This window comes from Gracilinanus agilis, chromosome 2, assembly GCF_016433145.1.
Source record: "Gracilinanus agilis isolate LMUSP501 chromosome 2, AgileGrace, whole genome shotgun sequence".
Taxonomy (NCBI): domain Eukaryota; kingdom Metazoa; phylum Chordata; class Mammalia; order Didelphimorphia; family Didelphidae; genus Gracilinanus; species Gracilinanus agilis.
In genome coordinates this window covers 542,963,873-542,988,387 of record NC_058131.1, presented here as the reverse complement: position 1 = coordinate 542,988,387, position 24,515 = coordinate 542,963,873, and the positions used below count along the sequence as shown (strand labels likewise).

At 35.6% G+C, this 24,515-nt stretch overlaps 1 protein-coding gene across 1 annotated transcript in view; it reads left to right on the top strand.

The window, feature by feature from the left end:
- MAPK6 (mitogen-activated protein kinase 6) overlaps positions 1-22,477 on the top strand; it is a 31,296-nt gene extending 8,819 nt beyond the window's left edge. The window contains exons 4-5 of the mRNA XM_044665163.1: positions 18,566-18,767; positions 20,237-22,477. Coding sequence (XP_044521098.1) covers positions 18,566-18,767; positions 20,237-21,338 — 1,304 coding nt within the window. The 3' untranslated portion in view covers positions 21,339-22,477. The remainder of the gene's footprint in view (positions 1-18,565; positions 18,768-20,236) is intronic.
- Positions 22,478-24,515: the final 2,038 nt, after the last annotated feature.

Below are 24,515 nucleotides of genomic sequence, written 5' to 3'. Positions count from 1 at the left end.
TCTAGAGTCTTTTGAAATTACAACTATTAGCCTTTAAAGGGAGACTACCCCTCTAGATAAATACTGGGAAAAGAGGGATGCCAAATTTAGCATAGAAAATGTGACAGACACCGATAGCTTTGGCTGCTTTGAAAGTTCAAAGTCTTGGCTCTCTCCAAAATATTAAGATGGCAAGAACATCCATCTGCAGTCTATCAGAAGTCTCTAGTAATTAATCTGTGACTTACAGAGCTGCTGTTCAATTCTTGTTTCAAAATCTATGACTTTAGTTCTTGAAGAATGAGATGTGACTATGAGTGGCATCAACAGTGTTATGAAAATTGCAAAGAAACAATGTCCAGTTGTAATAAGTCTGAGTTCCCTTCTCCATTTTTATCCATAAAAATCAAAGGCATACTATGTATCTACAGTCTATTTGAGGTAATTTAGACTTAATTTTTGATATTTAAACAATATAAAAGTTTTTTTATATTCTATATTGATTCTTTAGATGTATTGTACCTATCTTCACTTTCAATAATTTACCCCATAACATGACACTAAATGGAATTCTCTCATTTTGAGGGAAATTGACTTTGCTAGGATATCATTCTAATATATTTACCCCATGCTTTATTTATATTATAATTAAAGATAGAGATAGCCATAGAGAAGTTTCTGAAAATGAGTGAACTTAATAGTAGGCTATGCATACATGTTAGTGCTGAATAAGTAAGTTTGTTTATTAGTACCTATATTTCTGCTTGCAAAGCAAAAAAGAAAACTTACTCACTTATTTTCTTTTAAAATTTATATATGTGGGGGCAGCTGGGTAGCTCAGTAGAGTGAGAGTCAGGCCTAGAGACGGGAGGTCCTAGGTTCAAACCCGGCCTCAGCCACTTCCCAGCTGCGTGACCCTGGGCAAGTCACTTGACCCCCATTGCCCACCCTTGCCAATCTTCCACCTATGAGACAATACACCGAAGTACAAGGGTAAAAAAAAAAAATTTTTATATATGTATATGTGTGTGTGTGTGTGTGTAGTTTTGATGTCACTTTTTGACAGTGTGTATCCTTTCCAGTTCCCTATCTCAAAGAGCTATCCTTTGAAACAAAAGAAAAAAAGGGATGGGGAAGCTGTTAACAAATCAGCACAGAGCCAATATATGCGTAGTGTTCTTCTCTCATAGTCTACTATCTCTGAAAAGGAAGGGAGGGACATATTTTCTAACGTTTTTCCCGAAGGCCAACTTGGTTATTATGATTAGAGATTTGTTTGTTGATTTCTGTTTAGGTTGTCATTGTATGTTGTTTTCCTGGTTGTTCTTTTTTCACTCTATATCAGTTCATATATATATATCTTATATTTCTCTGTATTCACATTTTTTCTTACATTGCATTAATATTCCATTATGTTCACATACTATAGTTTGTTTAGCCATTCCTCAATTGTCAAGTATTAACTTTGTTTCTATGAACAGTACTATTATGGTTATTTTGGTGTATATGGGACTTTTTTCTCTGTTTTTGACCTCCTTGGGATATATACCTAATAAACATTATAAAAACAATTGCTTAACATCACCAGTGCTACATGTTTTAATTAAGCAATATGAAAAGAAAAAGGGGGAAAAAGATTTTAACTGATTCTCTAGTCCAAAGGTAATTTTTCATTATCTTACCTTTTTTAGCTTGATTTTGCATCTTTTCATGCTGACCTTTAAAATGCTAGGACATAACATTTCTTATTGGAGCTTTCCTTAGAATGGTGGAGGGAGTTGGATATCATTTAGGGAGTAAATTGGGATGCCATAAATAGATTTGTCTTTTTAAGCTTCATTTGATTAGAGAGGTCACATAATAGAGATTTGCCCTTATTCTAAGCATAGTGTAATGTAAGAAGCCCTGGAATAGTGACAAAGAAGCATTGGATTTGGTTTGGAGTCATTATAAAAGAGAGAATCCTGAGGTCTAAATGACATCATCTGCAGGAGCCGGGATGAAGATATATACTTCATTCCTAGATGTAATGCAGAAGTGAGAAAAGGGAGGTAATGTCATATAGGGAATAGAATGGTCTAGACTTGGAGTTAGAAAGAACTAAGTTAAAATCCTCCCTGAGACACTAGCCATGTATCCCTGGACAAGTCACTTAATGTCTTCAGTACTCAATTTTCTCATCTATAAAATGGATCAGAGAATAGACTTAAAAAAACCCTTTTAAGATTCCTTCTAGTTCCAAATGTATGATTCTGTAGCTTAAAATCTATGGCGGTTATATGTTTACTTAGTAATCAGAGTGATTTATAGATGTCTTATAATGGAGATAAATTTTTGGTTTCATCCTTTCTGAGCTATCCACCCTTAAAACCAGTTGCACTGGTTAAAAAGTGGGTGGTTCAGCACTTATCAGATTGGCTATTATGACAGAAAAGAAAAATAACAAAACTCGGAAGGGATATGGACACATTGAGCATTGTTGGGAGAGACTAATTCAGTAATTCAGGAGAGCAATTTGTACCTAAGCCCAAAGGACTATAAAACAATTTACATATCCTTTGACACCCAGCTTAAACCATTACTAGGTGTGTATCCCAAAGAGATAAAAAAAGCTAAAAGAGGAAGGACCCATTTGTACAAAAATATTTAAAGCAGCTCTTTTTAGGGGGATGAAGACTTGGAAAGTGAGGGGATACCCATCAATTGGGGAATGGCTGAGTGAGTTATAATATATAATTGTAATGGAATATTATTGTGCTGTTAGAAATGACAAGCAGAAGTAGCACAGAAAAACCTGGAAAAATTTACATGAATTGAAGCAGAGTGAAATAAGCAGAACCAAGAGAACATTGTATAGTGAATGACAAGAATACCTTACAATGAACAAATGTGAAAGGTAGCTATTCTTAGCAATACAGTGATCCAAAACTATCCTAAAGGACTCACAATAAAAAATGTTGTTTGAATCCAGACCAAAGCAAACTTATTTTACTTCTTAATTTTTTTGCTACTTGAGTCTCCTTTTACAAAAGGATTAATTTGGAAAAGTTTTACATTATTGCACATGTAAAATCTATTTGAGATTGCTTGCTATTTTAAAGGAGGGTAGGGGAAAAGAAGGGAGAGAATTTGAGACTTTTATTTTTTGAAAAATGTTACACATTTTTACATTTAATTGGGGAAAAATTAAATAAAATGAGTGGTTCAGGTCTATTATTCAGTTTTGCATAGTTTAGTGATCTGATTCTAGTGTTGAGTTTCTAGAGGTGGAAAAGAAGCAAATGAATGCCTTGTTAAAAAAAAAAAAGTAGTGTTCATTTGTCTATCTAGTCAGTTGCAGTCCTTTTGTTTGTCAAGTTATCTTTGAAAATTGAGCTTGTTACTTTGTATTCCAGAAAGTTTCTGTGGAGGATTTTCAATAAGACCAGATAGATGCATTGAGTCCAAAAGTGGCCTGTAATTATTCTCCATCTTGTAATGAAGTGAAAGGTGGTATCAGTTATTAATGATCTGGTGAAGGATATCTGGAGGGGTTTGTTCTGTTTGGGTTGTTTATGACAGGCCTAAAACATTGTGCTACAGTTTTCAAGTATGTTTGTAGGGAAGAAGTTTGTGTTTGGAAATTTAGTTAAAGCAACTAATTATGGTCATTGTCCAAGCAAATCACCCAAACATGCACAATCAAGTTATAGATTATTCATTTAATATTATCTGTCTTTTGAAATTTCTTGTTGTTTTAAATGAGTCAACAAAGTGGATGCTGGGAGTTAGTGCAGTAAGCAGTGAATCATCCTTCTTGGGCTGGATATATACATGCTATTTTCCAGAGGCGTGTTCCCCTCTTTCAGGCCTCCCCCACCCTCCTTCAATCTCTTGAACTCGCAACAGGCATTTTTTTCATTTGTGGAAGATCCATTCAGTTTCTGATAGCTCACTTTCAGATGGTTGAGTTCTTTTAGAAAGATGAACCTATCTAGCAAGCCCAGCAGGATGTTTCTGGTCAGAGAATATTTAGAGGTGAAGCTTATCAGTGAGGGTATTTGGACTGGGGAGGTTTCATAACTAGTATGATAAGATTGGGTAGCTTTAGTTAAGTAATAAAGTTGGTTATGGTTTCTCATCTTGTTAAAAAAAAAGTGGCAGTTGGTTTTACTGAGAAATCTTTGAAGACAAGAGAATCATTTAGTATTAGTGGGCCCAGTTAGGCCCACATAAGTAGACAAGAATGAGAGTGAGCAGAGATTTAGAGTTTGGGGGGGGTGATTTTGTGTGCTTTATGTAATTGTTTTAATAGTTGAAACACTTAAGACAGACTTCACCTGCCTCTAGAAAACAAGAACAATGAGAAATGACAGAAAAATTAAATGTATTACTTATGGATCTTATTCAATGTGTTACTTGTGGAAAACATTCATTGTAAAGAGCTAGTTTAGACTTAAGAGGTTTGGTAAAAATGCAATTGAAAGTTAAGAAAAAGCAAATTTATTAGGAGATTTGGGGGAGTGGGATAGGTAATGGGGCTGTTTGGAAGCAAGAGATCAAAATGATTTCTTTTCCATTTTTTCCCTATCATTTAGTAGCAGATTTTTTCTAAATACTTGAATTTGTGGTAAGGGATTGGTCTTGATAGAAAGATGACTGACAGTCCGCAAAACATAGTGTATGTTAAACCATGTTTATTGAAGTGAAATTTTGGGGTTTATTTGATAGACCCTGTCTAATCCTGTAGTACATGACCAAAGCTGTTGACTGAGGGCCTCTAGAGGCTTCTAGTTGGAGATGTATTTCTCAAGGCCTGCATGGTTACTGATCATTTCACTGATAGAAACACCTCTGGGGTGCAGTTCTATGAAGAAGTGGAGGCATTGTTGTTGATACTTCATTATATAATGGAGAAACCCCACTTCCCTTAAGTTGGCTATGATATTCCTAATAGTTTTTCCCAGTTCTTGATCTTCCTTTAAACCAAACTACTATAGGGTTATAATTAACAAAAGTAGAGACATAAATGAATTTTGGGTTCTATTAAAGGCTTTTTCTACTTGTATTACAAATATATTCTGCATATATATGTGTGTGTGTGTATATATATATATATGTGTGTGTGTGTGTACATATATATGCATGCACACATGCAATAATAATAGATAAAAATATATACAACCTAAAAAAGAGTTTCCTAGTTTTATTGGTAAGAAATCCATTGATCTGTTTCAATAATCTCTAGTAACATGGTCTTATAAGCTCAGTTTCTGACTCATCTTTTAAATTAGAAATGATTGTGGGGTATGTATGTACTCTTCGAGTAGGAAGCCTGAGAAAGGTCACAGTTCAGGAATAAAACGAAAAAGCAGACAACAAAAAACTCCATAATATTATTAAGTTGTCTGTGTATGTGATTACTCTCCCAAGTAGAATTTTTTATTTATTAATTTTTTTTTTAATTAAACTCAGGTCTTCTTGGTTTTTTTTTTTAAACCCTCAACTTCTGTGTATTGGCTCATAGGTGGAAGAGCGGTAAGATTGGGTAATGGGGGTCAAGTGACCTGCCCAGGGTCACACAACTGGGAAGTGTCCGAGGGCAGATTTGAACCTAGGACCTCCCACCTCTAGGCCTGACTCAATCTGCTGAGCTACCCAGCTGCCCCCAGAGGTTGTTAAAAGATGAGGAAACCAAGATCTAGAGAGCATAAATGCTTGCTATAAACCATATAAATGGAAGATAAATGGAAGAGTCAGGATTCTAACCCAAGTCTTCTAACTCCAAAACTGCCACAGTGCCTTTCATGAGATTCCAAGCTCAAAGGGAATAGTAGGTAATGGAGGAGATTGTCTAAAAAAAAACCCTTGGAGTACTTGTAGTTTTTTTTTTTTAACCCTTAACTTCTGTGTATTGGCTCCTAGGTGGAAGAGTGGTAAGGGTGGGCAATGGGGGTCAAGTGATTTGCCCAGGGTCACACAGCTGGGAAGTGTCTGAGGCCAGATTTGAACCTAGGACCTCCCATATCTAGGCCTAACTCTCAATCCACTGAGCTACCCAGCTGCCCCCAATACTTGTAGTTTTACAGATAGCTGTCTTTGTAACATCTGTGTATACTTTGAGAGAGCTCAAAACAAGACGACTCTGACTTATATTGTGTGACCCTAGAAAAGGCATGTAATCTCTATAATGCAAGGTAGCTAACAGAAACTTTTTGCTTCTGTAATTTCTAATGGTCACAAAAAGTCAGAAGTCTTAGAATCTTCAGAAAGTCAGAACTTGAAGCTATAAATAGAGGTGAAGTTCCAACTGNCCCCGCCCTGCCGTCTCCAGGCCTGACTCTCAATCCACTGAGTTACCCAGCTGCCCCCAAGTAGAATTTTTAAAGTGGCCTCAAACAGATCAGCATTATTAATTAGGACTTTTGTTCAGTAGCTGGATGTTGTAACAGATAAAGGTCTGGGCCTGGAGTCAAAAAGATCTGAGTTCAAATCTTGCCTCAAACACTTCACTAGCTATGTGATTTTGGACGAGTAACTTGGATAATCTGTATTTGCTTCAGTTTTCTCAGCTATAAAATGGGATAATAACATTGCCTACCTCCCACAATTGTGTGGGGATCAAATGAGATATTCTAAAGTGCTTTGAAAAACTTAAAATGCTATATAAGTGCTATCTACTACTGCTATTATTACAACAATTACCACTACATATAACTTAGGGTTTCTTACATCTGTGAGGTCAGCAGGCAAAGACCAGATCTAGAACAAATTCTTATTACTCTGTGGAGTTAGTATTGATATCTCATAAAGTAGAATTTATCAGAAAAGAAATTGAGAAAACAAAAATACATAGTAATGAAAGAAAAAGAATGTAATAGTGATGATTGTTCAGAAGTTCATTAAAGATGAAAATAATAGTACAGATAATAATAGTATAAATACCATTTATATAGTAGTACTTTAGAGTTTGTAAAGTACTTTCCCTGAGGCTGGATTTGAACTCAGGTTTTCAGGGTTCCATATCAGAAGCTCTATGCCTTAAGATACCTATCAGTAAAAGAAGAAATAAACAAAACTATAACAGGGGCCTTCAACACCTCATTAATCACTGTGACAAATCAAATTATGAGATTAACAATGTCATATATTTAAACATTTCTTTTTTATTAAATTGAAATTAACAGATACTAGAACTAAATGAGAGAAGAATTAAAAAAACCAACCTATACCTTTTCAGACTCAGGGAACACTAACAAAAATTAGTTTGATTACAATTTGGGTCAGGTAACATTCAAAGAGGCAGGAAAAAACATGTGCATATGTATCTATGTACTCTGTATTTTTATCTCATGCTGCAATAAAATAAAATAGCCATGAGAAAAATTATAAAACTAATTTAAAACTGAAAACAATCTGTCAAAGCAATTGGGTTAAAGACATCAGAAAAATGATAGCATTTAAAAGATTGTAATACCATTGTCACATTGAAATATATGGGATGCAGCCACTGTTTTACCTAGAAGCCAATTTATATTGTCATGTATTTTCATGATTAAGAAAAAAAAGAAAAATAAATAAACCTTAAGGAACTAGAAAAAAACATTCACTTAAGGAAATCCTGCAATTTTTAAAGAAAGAACAGAAAAATAAAATAAGTCTAACAACAACCTATTTCTTTTATCATTTGTAATTTTGCTTATCTTCCTTCTCTCTTACATGTACTAGTTATAGAGGCAACAGTGTATGTATGACTGGGCTTTTCCATAATAAAAATGATGTAATAACATACCACCAAGGAGATGCTTTAAAAGAGATAGCCAAAATAATGTTTCACTTGTAGAAACAAAAGAATAAATCTCATTTAAAGTAAGAACAAAAGAATGTAGAATCTTAAGGGAGATCATAAACAAATGAAGGGGGATTGGAATAGCATATCTAGACCTCAAAGTATATTATAAAGCAATCAGTAAGTATTTGACCTCAAATACTACTAAGTAAAAATCATTTGGTATTGTTTTAAAAATTTGAAAAGTAGACCAGCAGAACAGACTAGATAAGAATGAATCAGAAACAGTTGAACTCAATAACTGGGTTTAATAAACCTAAAAAAAATGCTTGGGGAAGAAGAACTTCTCTGTTTGATAAGAATTAATAGGATAACTGGAAAGCCATTTGGTGAAAATTAGGTTTAGATAATATCTTACACCATAAATTATAATAAGCACAAAATGGAGTAGAACTTGAACTTTATTTTCTTTTTTAAACCCTTACCTTCCGTCCTGGAGTCAATACTGTGTATTGGTTCCAAGGCAGAAGAGTGGTAAGGGCTAGGCAATGGGGGTCAAGTGACTTGCCCAGGGTCACACAGCTGGGAAGTGTCTGAGGCCAGATTTGAACCTAGGACCTCCTGTCTCTAGGCCTGGTTCTTAATCCACTGAGGTACCCAGCTGCCCCAGAACTTGAACTTTAAAGATCATACCATTAAAAAAAAATAAGAGGATTGGGTCAGGTACCTTTCCCTTTTATGATTCCAGGAAAAATTTGAAACTAAAGAATAGATAGATGTGATCACAAAAGATTCAACTGGGGATTTTGATGACACAAAAGTTTTTTAACTAGCCAAACATTGTTTCTGAGATAAGGGAAGGGGTCAATTGGGAGGGAGTAGAGAAAACTTTTGAATCATTTATCTCTATTAAGGACACTGATATTCAAGGGGAGCAGAAATAAACTGACCAAAAACTAATTCTAAAAGATAAATGGATGCGAATATTTTTCAAAAGAATTGTAAACTATTAACAGCCCTGTGAAACACATACATACAAATGCTTAGAGAAATGCCAATTAAAACAAATCTTACACCCAGCAAATTGAACAAGAAGCAAAAGATTGGAAAAGTCATGGAAAGACAGATACGCCAACTTATTGTTGATTAATCTATAACTTGATACAACCAAATTGTTATGGAAAGCAGTTTGGAATTAAGCACAGAAAATGGTATGAGTCTATACTTTTTGACTGAGAAAGTCTACTGATAGGCATATATACTTTAAGGAAGCCAAGAATGGCCCCGTAGAAACTGTAAATATTTTTTATGGTAGCAAAGAACTGAAAACAAAAAGTAGACATCCTAGGGAGTAGCTAGGTGGCTCGAAAGCCAGCCTCAAGAAAGGAGGTCCTGGGTTCAAATTTGACCTCAGATACTTCCTAGCTTGTGTGACCCTGGGCAACTCACTTATTCCTCGTTGCCTGACCTTTATTGCTCTTCTGCCTTGGAATCAATATACGGAGTTGATCCTAAGATAGAAGGTAAAGGCTTAAAAAATTTTGATGTCCATCTTTTGGGGATTGGCTAAGCAAGTTTTATATGAATGTAGTGGAATATTATGCTACAAGACATAATGCTTGAAATTAAGTTGAATTTTTTTTAAAAAGTCAGTAAATGTAGCTCATTTTAAGAGAACCTTTCTATGATTGACTATATAGAGAAACCTTCAGAAGATTTAAATGAACTGATGCAGTGAAGTTGAAGTTAATAGAAGCAGGAAAACAATGTACATAGTGGCTATTACATCATAACTGAAGATAACACTGACAAAAAAAAAGAGAGCTAAATGTTGCAAAATTATAATGACCAAGTTCAGACAAGAAGAAATATGACAAAGTATCATCCTTTCTTCCCTGTATTCAAATAATTTTGCAAATAATAAAAATATCTGGCATTTAAATAGCACTTTAAGGTTTAGAAGCATTTTACATGCCTCATTGGATCCTGACAAAACAACCGTGAGGTGAATGCTATTATTATCAACATTTTACAGATGATGAAACTAAAGCTGAGAAAAGTTAAGTGACTTGCTTATGGTCACCCAGCTAGTAAATAAATAATTCCACCAGAATTTTTAGATATGTTGATTAATTTTGCTAAACGCTTTTTTTCCTCCTCATTTTTGTTCCTTGTTATTAGAGATTACTCCTTGGGAGTGGAAGAGAAGAGGGAGATTGGGAAACAAGTGATGCAAAACTAAAAGATAACCCTAAAAAATTATTTTAAAAACAGGTACAAATCAAAGATACATGCTTTTATTTGACATTATATTGGAAATTTTAGCAACTGTAGTAAGATTTGGAAATGAAAAGGTAAAATGTTAGTAGATGATATGGTATATCTAGAAAATCCTTTAAAAAATGGAGATGACAAATGAGCGCTCAAATCACAAAATTATCCATAATCTAAATGATAAGCCATAATCAACAAAATAAACCAAAAACCTTATTAATAATAGATATCTCCCAAGTATTGGGGAATTTACTCATTTGACATAAATATGAGTTGCTACCACTAATAATAGTAAATGACATTTGTATATTACTTTAAGATTTACAACACATATTCCCCACAACTCTCTGAGGTACATCTCCATCTTGCAGATCAAGAGACTGATATTCAGGCAGGTAAATGATTTGCCCCAGCTAAACAAAGTTTATTTAATGGCACAACTGAAGTGTGACATCTTTTAATGTGCATGAATGCTAACTAGCTTTGTGGTATTTTCTTAGCTTGAGAGAAACAGTGACTGTCAGTTCCACAAAAATCCTAATCCTCTAAGTTGATTTTCAAGTATATACAGACAAAATGCATTTGTGAGAATGAAATTGTTCTTTTTCAGATCAAATGGAGGTGGCACTACTTTACTAAAGCATTCATTCTTTATTTTTTAAGAGCAGAATAGAAAAACTAAAGCTTTAGTTTTTTAAATACTTTTTTTGATCAAGCCCAGAAATCAGCATACATTCATTCTAATGTTTTATTTTATTTTTATTTTTAAAACCCATACCCTTCTGTCTTTGAATCAGTACTGTGTATCAGTTCCAAGGCTGAAGAGTGAGTAGTAAGGGCTAGGCAACGGGGGTTAAAGTGACTTTGTCTAAGATCACACAGTTAGAAAGTGTCTGGGGATTCCAATTTTTAAAACCAAAAAAAGTTAATTTGTGCTTTCTTTGGAAAATATTGGAAGTACCCACCTAAATTCAGGCAAATCTTGAAATATCCATTAATAGAATGGCAGGAAGTCTTAGGAGGTATCTAATTCTGGGCAAGGGCCATAAACTTATGAGAGTTAGGGATATCCACAATTTCTGAAAGGCCATTTGTCAGACTGAGAAGAAGCAGCTTCATGTAATAAAATGATGGCAATTAGCATGGGCACTCCTTACCCATCTCCAGGCATTTGATGATTCATTGATGACTATAGAGGGTACAAGTTAAAATCTGTTCAAAACTAGGCATGCATATTCCTGAATTTTGCATAATAAACAAGAATATTTCTTATTATTATATCTAGATGAATATAGTTTCTTAATTTGTGTGTCCTATATAAAGATATATTTAAATTTATCTCTATCAAATCAAAGAGTTGGAAAGGACAAAGTCTAAATGGAAGTTTTTGGAGTGATTGGGTGGTATGGTTTGTCCACATAGGCTTTGTAGGTATTTGTTAAGTTGGTCTCTCTCAACAAATAGGTGTTTAATTGATAGCCTGTCAGTTAGAATCATAAATTTATATGAATGCTTGTTGAATTGAATTGTTGTCAGAAGTTGCTTAGGTAGTCTAGTTGCCACATTTTATAGATGAGCAAATAGGCCTAAAAGGCTCTTAAAATAATTAATCTAGGTAAGAGTTGATAAAAACCTGAATTAAAGTGCTAGCTATATGAGTACAGATATAATTTTAGAAATCTTTTGGAAATAGAAATATTAAGACTTGGGAACTGATGGTATGTGGAGTGAGGAGTTGAGGACAATTCCAAGGTTACAAACCTGGAAGGATGATGATACCTCCAACTGAAATAGGAAAGGCTTTACAAAGGGGGAGAGTATGAGCAGGGGAAAGAATGAGTTCATTTTTTGGCATGTCGATTTCGAAATGTCTTCTGCATCCAGTTTGAAATAGCCACTAGATGGCTGGTAATTTGTTACTGAAGATCATGCAAGAAACTGGGATTATATATTTTGAATCATATCCATTAGATGTGATAATTAAATCCATGGGAGTCAATGAGGTCACTCAGAAGAGAGCCTAGGACAAATTTTTAGGAATACTCATAGTTGGGGAATATAATACAGATAAAGATTTACTAATGTAAAGAAGATTTAAGAAGTAGGTGAGAGGTAGGAGGAGAACCAGGAGAGAGTAGTACCACCATAATCCAGAAAGAAGAGAGCATTTAAAGAGGAGAGGGTGATGAGTATTGCCCTTTGTAGCAGTTAGGTTGAGAAAGATATGAGGACTGTGAAAAGTCGCTCAGGTTCGGCAGTAAGAGATAATTGGTAACCAAGGAGAGGACTAGAACACTTAAGTTGAGTGATAGAGTAGGAAGTCAGTTTAAATAGCATTAAAGAGAGGGGTCAGCTAGGTAGCTAGGTGTAGGGGTCAGTCAGATAGAGCACCAGATCTGGAGTTGGGAGGATGTGGATTCAAATCTAGCCTCAGACACTTGCTATCTCTGTGAACCTGGGCAAGTCACTTAAACCCAATTTTCTTGCTCTTCTATTTAGAGTTGTTAGAAGGGGTTAATAAAAGGATTGAGGGTGTCATGAGAAGTGAGGAAGTAAAAGCATCGGGTATAGACAACTTTTTTTTGAGGAGTTTAGCAGTGAAAGGGGAGGAAAGGGTATAGCATGATAGATAGCTTGAGAGGGGGGATGGTAAAGTTTAGTGAAGGTTGTTTTAAGGATAAGGGAGATTTCATCATGTCTGAAAGTAGCTGGAAAGGAACCAATAGGGAGGAGTCAAATTGTGGTGGATAGAGAGGTTTGATTATTGAGAATGCAGTGTGCTTGAGAAAATGGGAGGGGATGATATCAATGTATTGGCCTTGATGAGTAGGGCTAATGCATTGTCAGAGACTGGGGGAAAGGAGAGAGTGGTGGATGCTATTCAAAAGGTTTTGAGATGAAGGAATGGGGAGAGGATAATAAACTGTAACCACACATACACTATAGCCTACATGCGCAGTTTGTTGCTTCATTGGATCTGTGGCCTCATAGATGTGTGGATATACAGTATCAAAGCATCTTTGTCTTTCAGATGGTCTCCCTTTCTCTAGAATACTAATAATCTGACTGGGGATATGCCTATTTGGTAGCCTGATTGACTCACTCTCAGCCTATTAGAACTTACCTTGATCATTTGGTTTTGGTGCTCTCCCTATATTGTTAAAGAATCAGTTCTAATATTTCTAACTTCCAACTAAATATCATAGATCTAGAGTAGGAAGGGCCTGAAAGGCTAGCCAGTTCAGCTCCCTCATTTTAGAGATGAATTCCAGAGAAGCTAAATGACTTATTCATATGAAGTTAAGTTTACACAGGTAATAAGTAGCAGAATCAGGATTCGAAGTTGTATTTAGACTCAAGCCAGTGCCTTTTCCGCTATACCAAATACCACATAGTTTTTAATCATTGCAAATCAGGAAAATTCAAGCTTGACACATGATACTCCCAGAGTTAAGAAGCAGCACCTCTTTATTATATGCCTTCTCCTTCTCTCTATATTTTGTTCCATTCCTTGATGAAAATACTAAAAAATTGTGGGGTAAGGGGAAAGGGGAGGAAAAAAAGTAAAGGGGTTACTTAGAGGTTTTTGAGGTAACCAAATCATATGACTATTCGACATAGGCATATGGGTCAATAGCTGTCACTATATGCTAGGTCACCTTTTTTTGGTGGTAATAAGGTCTGAGATACCTTTGGTATCTTCCCCTTTTTCAGATACCTTGAGAATGGATACCTCAACACCCACAAACTTGTGTCGCCTCCAGCACGGACCACCTTTATGTGTGCTTGGATGAGTCCAGCTTCTTTTTCCATCTTTGTTTACTTCAGTGCCATTTCCACTTCCTCAGGAAGCACATCCAGAACTCTGATGTTAGAGTACAAATATGGTCGCTCCACTAACCTTGATGGTGAAAAGAATTTGTTGTACAAATCTTTGTAGATTTTTTCCATTTTTCATGCTTGTTGTCCAATTTCAGTAAGTGTTCTTGGGATGATCTGGCTTAACTGGATCTCTGGACGAGCTTTCTGAAAACTTTTTTCTGCAAACTGTTTTATGGGATAATTAATCTTATAATCTTCCACTGTCCTTCTCAGTGAGACTGTAGGAGGTTAAGAGTCTGAACCAGTGTTGCTGTTGGCTGCCATGTCTCTGTTTGGCAAGGAGATCAAGTGGTTTTATGGGTGAGGCAGCAATGAGGTTCCTTTGGTCTCCTCCTTATTATGGTAATTGATTTACATGGGTCCAACTTCCTTTAGAACTTGTTATAATCTGTTAAGGCCTATTCTTTTGTTTTCCATTTTTTAAGTCAGTTTGGAATCATTCAAATAAATACCATGAATTCTTATTTTTCTTGTTTATAATTTGTTATTGATTTGGTCTTTGCCCTAACAAGTTGATAGTTTGACTTTGCACAAAACTGATGATTCCAAATGAATTCATGTGATGCAAAATAATTGAAAAACAATCATTTCCCATCAGAATACAATCATTTTCTTTTTTAAATGTTATTTTACACTCACCTTGTCCAGTGCCACTTGACTCTTTTCTTAAAATATTTCTGGTACTTAGACACATAACTTCTTTATGATGATCTATAAGCCCTTAGTTCTCATTTTGTACCTTTTTTTTTAACAACATTTCAAATTGTCTTCCCCTATTGAAATCAACAAATATAAAAGTATTAATTTGGAGATTCTAGTTGAGGTTTTCAAATAGTTTGTCTACCTCCTAATCCTAATCCTCTGAAACAGATAATTGGCATAATTTTCTTCCTCGTCTTTTTTTCATATCTAAATCATAAGCATTGAAATATGAGATGAACTTGTTTGAAGGTGTTTCTTGTTGCCTTGGGGCACACAATAAAATCATCTCTGCCAGCCCCCTTTTTGCCTCTCCAAGGAAGAAACTTGTTAACGAGCCTTCCATTTAGCTACAACTTTCTTTTGTCTTTTGTTATAATTTTTGTAATGGGCAGGTTGGTGGTAGAGTAGGTAGAGTATTGGGTCTGAAGTCAGGAAGATCTGGGTTCAGATCTGGACTCTTAACACTAGCTGTGTGACCCTGGCCAAGTTACTTAAGCCTGTTTGCTTCAGTTTCCTCATCTATCAAATAAGCTGGAGAAGGAAATGTCAAACCACTCCAGTATATTTTCTAAGAAAAATTTTAAATGGGGTCAGACATAACTGTAACAACTGAAAATCATTTCTGTATAGTGAGATTGTGAAGATTGAGGTGATTTTGTACCTCCACAATTATGTCTTCTGGTTGGTCACTATATAGGGATTTCCCATTTAGAATGCCAGCTGTGTGGTTCAATGGATAGAGAGCCAGACCTGGAGATAGGAGGTCCTGGATCTAAATTTGACCTCACTTAGCTGTGACTTAACCCCAGTTGCCTAGCCCTTACCTTTCTTCTGCCTTGGAACTGATTCTTAGTATTAATTCTAAGACAAAAAGGCAAAGGTTTAAAAAAATGCCAACTATGGATCTTTAGAACCCTCTTGCTTAGTTTTTAACCACCCTGTCACTGTCTATTTTGCAGGAGCTGGACTGAAGACTCATTATGTTTTTGCTACTTTCTGAGTTGCCACTGCCAAGTAATTCATTATTAAGTGGTCACCCAACTAAGTGATGAGTCTGTCCCTACTCAGTTAGGCTTGTCCTTAGAAAGCAGACATAGTTCATTACTTGAGACCATATTCAAATTCTTTCCAAAGTGGCAGAATCTGGGAGAGTTTGCAGACTGCTAACATAGTCTTTGAGAATTCAGGATTGCCTTTGTGCTTTGATATGAATTTGGAGTGACTCTGGATCTGTGTGTATCATGGATCAGATGGTGTTTTAATTTGCTTTTGCTATTAACAAATTCTGCTCATGTATGCTCAGTCTTTTTTTTTTTTTTAAAGCCCTTACCTTCCGTCTTGGAGTCAATACTGTGTATTGGCTCCAAGGCAGAAGAGTGGTAATGGGGGTCAAGTGACTTGCCCAGGGTCACACAGCTGAGAAGTGTCTGAGGCCAGATTTGAACCTAGGACCTCCCGTCTCTAGGCCTGACTCTCATTCCACTGAGCTACCCAGCTGCCCCCTTGCTCAGTCTTTTTTTAAAATTCAAAGATATTTTATTTTCCCAATTAAATGTTATTATAATTTTTAACATACATTTTCCAAAATTATATGATCCAAACCATCTCTCTCCCCTCCCCCCCATTTCAGAGATGGTAAGTAATTTGATCTCTGCTCTATATATTTTATCATGCAAAACACACTTCCATATTGGTCATTATTTTAAGAGCATACTCATAAAAAGCCAAAACCCCCAAATAAAACTGCAGATACACTGATATGAAAGATAATATGCTTTGATTTGCATCCAACTCTAATTTCATCTCTGGAGCTGGAAAGCACTCCCGGTATTAAGTCCTTTAGAATTGTCCCAGGTTGTTGCATTGTTGGGAGTAGCCAAGTTGATCACAGTTGATCATCGTACAATGTTGCTGTTACTGTGTACATTGTTCTCCTGGTTCTGCTTATTTCATTCTGCATCAGTTCCATTCCATCACCAACATGTACCACAATCTGTTTAGCCATTTCCCAACTGCTGATGGGCATCCTCTCAATTTGCAGTTCTTTGCCGCCACAAAAAGAGCTGTTATAAATACTTTTGGACAAGTAGATCCCTTCCCCTTTTTTATGCTCTCTTTGGGATACAGACCTGTAGTGGTATTACAGCATCAGGATATGCTTAATCTTATGGCCCTTTGGGCATTTTCAGTCTTTTGCTCATATTGTTTGGTTGTCTGCTAATAGCTTCAAAAAACTAAAGGAAACATTGATACAATATTTGGCAGTGAAAGGAAGAGAGTAAGGGAAATAGAACCATAGTTATAATGAGAAGCAAAGGTTACTTTAAAGTCTATAAACCTTTGAGTAATGTACACAGGGTAAAAAAGCCTAGTAAGAGAAAGGAAAGGAATGAAAATAAGATTCCTCAGGAGTTGAGAAAGAAATAAGCTCAAGGGCAGTGGTGGGATGATTTACTTTATATAAGAATAACACTTTCCCTCCCCAGATCAATGGTAAGATTGAGAAGATGGGTATTAGAAACAGATTTAAGTTGTAGGGATAAAAGAAAAGTGGGAACTTGCACTTGATTAGCAATAAACTTTCCAGTAAAATATTTCACATTTGTTTATCAGGACTTAAACTTGGAAAAGTGTTTTTTTGGGGGGGGGGTTGTTTTTTTTAAACCCTAATCTTCCCTCTTGGAGCCAGAAGAATGGTAAGGGCTAGGCAATGGGGGTTAAATGACTTGCCCCAGGGTCACACAGCTGGGAAGTATCTGAGGCCAGATTTGAAACTAGGACCTCCCATCTCTAGGTCTAGCTCTCAATCCACTGAGCTACCCAGCTGCCCCCTGGAGAAGTGTTTTGAATGGCCTTTTGTAATAAAGTATTTTTGGTTCAAGGATAATTCTTGATTAGCCTGCACTTTGTCTTAAATCTATTTGTTACATTTAAACAGGCCTCTGACTAGCTATATAGATGTTATAGGGAAGTTGCTAGGAGAGCAGCAAGAAATTAATAAAAGGATTACTGAACCTGGATCATTAATTGAAACAGTACAGTATACATTGGTCATGAAACTCTTCCATGATTAATCATCATTCTTGAGTTAGACTACATGGCCCAAGACAAAGAAAGGAACCAGAGAATGGTTTCTGGCATAACTATGAGACAGCTAATGGATTAGGTGAAAGCTAATCAGTGATTGGCATAGGAGCAATGATAAGATAAGGTGGGAGAAAAGCACCAACTTTAAGACAAATATGGGTGTGTTCTATGATGTTTCCAAACATACCTAGCATTGATATGGGATCAGGTATCAACCCATGACCCTGTTGATTTATTGATGAGAAAAGGACCCCTTTTTCTTCCATTTCTACTTTTTTTTCTCTCTTAATTGATCATAATGTAGATTTTTTTGGTCAAATTTTGTATCACTTTTTTTTTAAAAGAGGAGGGGAAAACATTAAAAGTTTGAGATAAGTGAATTAGCTTTATTTCATATGGCACCCTTGTTTGCTTTGGCCTGTAATTTGTCTTAATGTGCAAAGACATCCCCATCCCTGTTATATAGCATGAAGTATTAGAGAGTATTACACTTATCTGTCATCATATGCAGGTATATGCTCTGGCATTGAAGAATCTTTCTTTTCAAGCTTAGTTTAGGTATCATCTTCTTAATCCTTGAATTGAAAAATATTCTTTCTTCAAATGTTCCTACAGAGTTTTGTTTAGATCTTAAACTTCCTATTTTGTCATATATGTCATATCTTCCCAGTTCTCTCTTACACTCTTTTAAATATTAGTATCTCAAGGACAGGGATTATCTTTTTAATAAAAAATCTTTGTGGCATAGTATCTTGAACATAGTAGTAGGTGCTTACTACATGTTTGATGAATCATTGAATGTTTTTCTTACCCCAAAAACCCACTTTTCTTTAAAAAAACAAAACAAAAAACTTTTCCTACTTTTATCTATAGCACTGGACTTCCTGGAGCAAATTTTGACATTTAGTCCCATGGATCGATTGACCGCAGAAGAAGCTCTGTCCCATCCTTATATGAGCATTTATTCCTTTCCAATGGATGAACCAATTTCAAGCCATCCTTTTCACATTGAAGATGAAGTTGATGATATTTTGCTCATGGATGAAACTCATAGTCATATTTATAATTGGGAGAGGTAAAATTGATGATTTTATATTAAACTACTTTATAATTGGCATTTATTTCTATGAACCACAACATGATTGCATTTTTATTAATGAATTTTTATATATCAGTGCAGAAGTTGTATTCATAACGGTACCGTGTTTTTATGTGTGTTTCTTAATTTTATTCTCCTGGCAGATTGTTTATCTTTAAATACACCATTTAAATACCATACTCTTAAAATATGCCATTAAAAATGCTTACTGTTTTTTCTGAAACAACCTTAGAATTAAAAAAATTAAATTCTATTATTTTCATATTTCCTCAATCTTTTTTCACACTTGATTAATATCACAGACTCCTGAATGGTTTTGTTTTCCCTTTAAAAATGAAGTATTAGGTGTGGGCAACAATAGGGGGATGCAAAATATTTTTAAAATTCCATAGCATAGCAAATAAAGATAATGTTGATTTGGAGTGGGGGGGAGAAACCCCAAATAGCTACCTTGTAGCTAATCATTAGGCTTTTATGTATATAATTACATTTTAGAGGATGAATTATTTTTGTTGTGGTATAGATAATACATATCCAAATACATTTAATATTAGAATATCGGTCTAGAAAAATTTTTTTTTACTATTTTGCTTATATTTTTTGTTCGGTTTATTGTTTAGAGGGAACTTTCAGACTAATGGAAATGGAAGATCATAGGGATCCCTTTTTAAAATTTTATTTATTGGATGGTTATGGCATAGTCCTGCCAAAAGGGGGAACAATGGCCAAAAAACACTTAAAGTTCCTTCCAGTTTCTGATTTTTATTATATTTCCTCCCAACTCATTAAGAATGAAAAATATAGTAGTTAATATGCTGAAGTTTTGTCACTTTTTAAATACTACTTTTTCCCTCCTCTGTTAAGTCACTAAGTTTAAAGGGTTCTTTTTTCTAGCTCTGCCATTAACTGTGACCTTGGGCAAATGACTTAACATTTCTGGAGTCCCAGTGTCCCCTTCTTTAAAATTATGCATTTTTCTTAAACAGCTCAGAGTTCCCTTCTGGCCCTCAGATTCCATAACCACATCTTAATTGATCCCATTTGTGATGAACGGCATGAAAATTGGTAAAATTATTGGCCTGAATTAGAAGAACATTCTTTATAGTAGTTTTTGTGGGTTAAGAACAGATAGGAATTTTAGTTAAAAGAAAGCCTATTTGAAAATGATGACTGATGAATGATATTACTAAAAAATTCAGATCTGTAAACCTTTAATCAGAACATATATTCATTTGACTTACGTTGTATTTCTTTCTACATGGACAGGTCTTATCTCTCTAACCAGATTATAAACTCCAAAGGACAGAAAATCCTGATTTTTATATCATTTAGAGAACTCAGCATGGATTTTTAAAATTCAAATACTTAATTTTATTACTTGTATATTCAAATATTTAATGAAGATGATGTGGATAAAGATTGACCCCATTATTAATTAATTTCAGGTACCATGATTGTCAGTTTTCAGACCACGACTGGCCTATACACAATAATTTTGATATTGAAGAAGTTCAGCGTGACCCAAGGGCTCTTTCTGATGTCACTGATGAAGAAGAAGTCCAAGTAGATCCTCGAAAATATTTGGATGGAGATCGTGAAAAGTATCTGAAGGATCCTGCCTTTGATACCCATTTCTCTACTGAGCCTTGTTGGCAATATCCAGATCATCATGAAAACAAGTATTGTGATCTGGAATGCAGCCACACTTGTAACTACAAAATGAGGTCGTCATCATATCTAGATAACTTAGTTTGGAGAGAGAGTGAAGTTAACCATTACTATGAACCCAAACTTATTATAGATCTTTCTAATTGGAAAGAACAAAGCAAAGAAAAATCTGATAAGAAAGGCAAGTCAAAATGTGAAAGGAATGGATTGGTTAAAGCTCAAATAGCTCTTGAGGAAGCATCACAGCAACTGGTTGAAAAAGAAAGGGAGAAGAATCAAGGATTTGACTTTGATTCCTTTATTGCAGGAACTATTCAACTTAGTTCACAACATGAGTCTACTGATGTTGTTGATAAATTAAATGACTTGAATAGCTCAGTGTCCCAACTAGAATTGAAAAGTTTGATATCAAAGTCAGTAAGCCGGGAAAAACAGGAAAAAGGAATGGCGAATTTGGCTCAGTTAGAAGCTTTGTACCAGTCTTCTTGGGACAGCCAGTTTGTGAGTGGTGGGGAGGAATGTTTTCTCATAGATCAGTTTTGTTGCGAAGTAAGAAAGGATGAACAGATTGAGAAGGAAAACACTTACACCAGTTACTTGGACAAGTTCTTTAGCAGGAAGGAAGATACTGAAATGCTAGAAACTGAGCCAATAGAGGATGGCAAGTTTGGGGAAAGAGAAAGTGAGGAGGGTTTTCTTAACAATAGTGGGGAGTTCCTCTTTAACAAGCAGCTTGAGTCTATAGGCATCCCACAGTTTCATAGTCCAGTTGGTTCACCACTTAAATCAATACAGGCCACATTAACACCTTCTGCTATGAAATCTTCCCCCCAGATTCCCCATAAAACATACAGCAGCATTCTGAAACATCTGAACTAAAACACTCAGCAGACAGTTCTTTTTGTATTCATGAAATGTGTTTTGTCTTTTTTATTACTAGTATAAGTCATTTTTTACTTGAATCAGACGGTGTCATTTTAGTATGGATTTCATTAGTTCTTGGTTTTTAAAATCCAGAATTACTTTCTATACATGAAATAGTTTTCATTTTAAACTGGCATGTCGTTTGCACACAAAATTAAAGAATAGAGCAAAATAATGCAATGCAGGAGGAGACAAAAGAAATGCACTAAGCCAAGTAAAAACATTCTCTCAGTAAAACAGTTATCTGTTTTACAGGAAAAAAAAATCTTGCCTTGAAATTTACACAGTGAGACTGTACATAATTGCATGAAAATATCTATTTTTTTCCTAAAACATTTTTCATTCATGAGTATTTTCAAGTTTTTCATACTGTACACATTTCTTAAAACACATGATACCAGCAGCAACTGAAAATGAATGCCGAATTTGGTACACATGTGTTATCTACCTCAAGGTAACAGAAGTATGTGGCAAAACATGTACCACCCATAGTGCTTCACAATATGCACTTCTATTTAGCCAGCGTTATTATAGTAACTTCTTAATAAGAATCATTCACTGTTTATAAGTGTTCTGGTATGCATTCTTTATAGTGAAGTGTTAATATACCACATCTTATTTATTTTAGCAAATCAGTATATTTTCTGTATTTAATTATAGAAAGTTAACTTAGTTTTTTGAAATTTATTTGCAAATAAAGTTTTTCCATTTGGCACTATGGTTTGTTGCCTACCTAGCTGAATATTATAACATCAGCTTGTTCTGAGGCTGTCCACGTACTCAATTTACTTAAGTGTTCATTTTAAGTAAAGCGCTCACTGTGTATAGGAATTTGTATTTTGGAGGTGCTTGATCTATCTACAAAGAAAAATTAGGAATTACTTTATTATAAAATGCTCCTAGAAGTCTTAATTGTGTTTATTTTTTAAAAAATTGTAATGTTAGACTTGTGTGCATGGACGTAATTAAGGTACATCATTATTGTAGGTTAAAAGTTGTATATGGTAAGACATATTTTGTTTTTACTGTATGTTTTTACTGAATGATCTATTCCCCATCCCAAAGCAAGCATGAATAAAATTAGGTTAAATGTAGCATGTGGCATCTCAGTCTCTTGAAAATTCATTTCACCTATTTTATTTTATTGAATACTGTCTGTATCCTTGGTTAACCTGTTTAAAGAAAAGGATGAATAAAACATGGCCAGCAAAAAATGGTTCCTGTTTCACTACTTAGTAGATTGACTTTTGCAGTGAAATGTATAGCAGAATCCCTTTCTACTTACAGGGCCAAAATTTTTCACTGATTATTTTAAATTGATTTGATCTGAAAGGTTTAGAGGGAAAACCGTTCTTACCTCAAGTAGAAGCCACATGTTGTCTTAAGTCAGTATGCCTTGTCACTCATAAAATTAAGGGATATTAATAGACATTATTGAAATTTGTAGTTTAAACTAGATCACCTATACATGCTGCATAAAACACACGTATAACCGTGTAGATGGCAGCTTCTCCATAACTGACATTAGAGTTGCTGTTCCTGAAATATTCATTAACCTTGCAGACAGCCCTGTCAAGCCTCCCCATACTGCTCTGCTCTGACCCTCAACCAACAAAATGTCTTAAGTCTCTCATTAGGCCCACACTCTTAAACCTTTGAAGCGTTGTCATGTAGGACGTGGGCTCTTCCAAGCTCGCCCGTTGGAACGCAGGAGCATCTCCCTGCTATGATGAGGCACCAGAGGAGGACTTCAGAGAATCACTGTTTAAAAAAATAATTCTGCCAGGAGAATATCCAAAATAATAGTTAGACTTCAAATGGTTATCTTATGAGTTGTTAATTAATACATTAACATCTTGTTAAATGGAAGCATAATGCCTTGAAAAGCATCAGACTTGGAGTTAAAGGACCTTAGTTTAAATCTCGGCGGTGCTTAACTTGTCACGAGATGTTAGGTGAGTCTTCTCACTTGTAGGAGTGAGGATGAATCCCGCCTTTTAAAGACCTTTCCAGTTATGATCCTAAGATCCCATTTATTCTCTCCCAGTTTCTTTATTAGGAAGAGCAATGCCACTATTCTTATAGACTCTTACTCTTCAGATTGGCATTTTCTGCTTATTTCCCATATTTGCTCACCAAGCCTATTCTGTCCCCTACTCTCTTTTCCTTCTATGCTGTATCACTCAGTGGTCTCACTAATTGTCATCTCTATGCTGGTGAGTCTCAAATTTCTCCATCTAACCCTAAACTCTCCTCATCTCTAAATACACATCTCCTCATTGGACTTTGCTTTTTTTCCATTCTTTTTTTTTTTTTAAACCCTTACCTTCCACCTTAGAATCAATACTGTATATTAGTTCCAAGGCAGAAGAGTGGTAAGGGCTAGGCCATGAGGGTTAAGTGACTTGCCCAGGGTCACTCAGCTAGGAAGGGTCAGAGGCTGGATTTGATGTCAGGACTTCCTGTCTCTAGGCCTGACTCTCAATCTACTGAGACACCCAACTAACTGCCCCTATTGGGCATTTCAAACTAGATGTCCAATAGACAAACTCAAGTGGCCAAAATCTCCCAAATGTCTCTTACTGTAGAAGATGCCACCATCCCCGCCATCACCTAGACTCCAACCTAGGTATCATCTTCAACTCCTCACTCTCACGTCCAATATGCTTCCAAATTCTTTTGATTTTTACCTTTGTAGTAACTGTCCTGTACAACCTTTGTCCCCTGCCAACACCCTAATATAGACCCTTATCCCTAATGTTATAGTAACCTCTCCTCCCCAGTCCATCTTCTATTCAACTGACAATCTTCCTAAAGCAAAAGGTCTGACCACATCACCTGCCCCCCCCCGCCCCCCAATCCCTCTATTTGATAAGCTCCACTGTCCACTAATCACCTCCAAGATCAAATGTAAAGTCCTTTTTTAGGCATTCAAAGCCCTTTGTAATTTGTCTCCCTTCTACCTTTCCAGTCTTCGTATTCCTCACCCCCATGTACTCTGTGGTCTAGTGACGCCTTGCTGTTTCATGACACGTCCGATCTCCCTGGCATTTTCACTCGTCTGGGGCTGGAATTCTCAGCTGCTTTTACCTGTTTCCTGGCCTCCTTTAAAATTCCACAAATATGAGATGC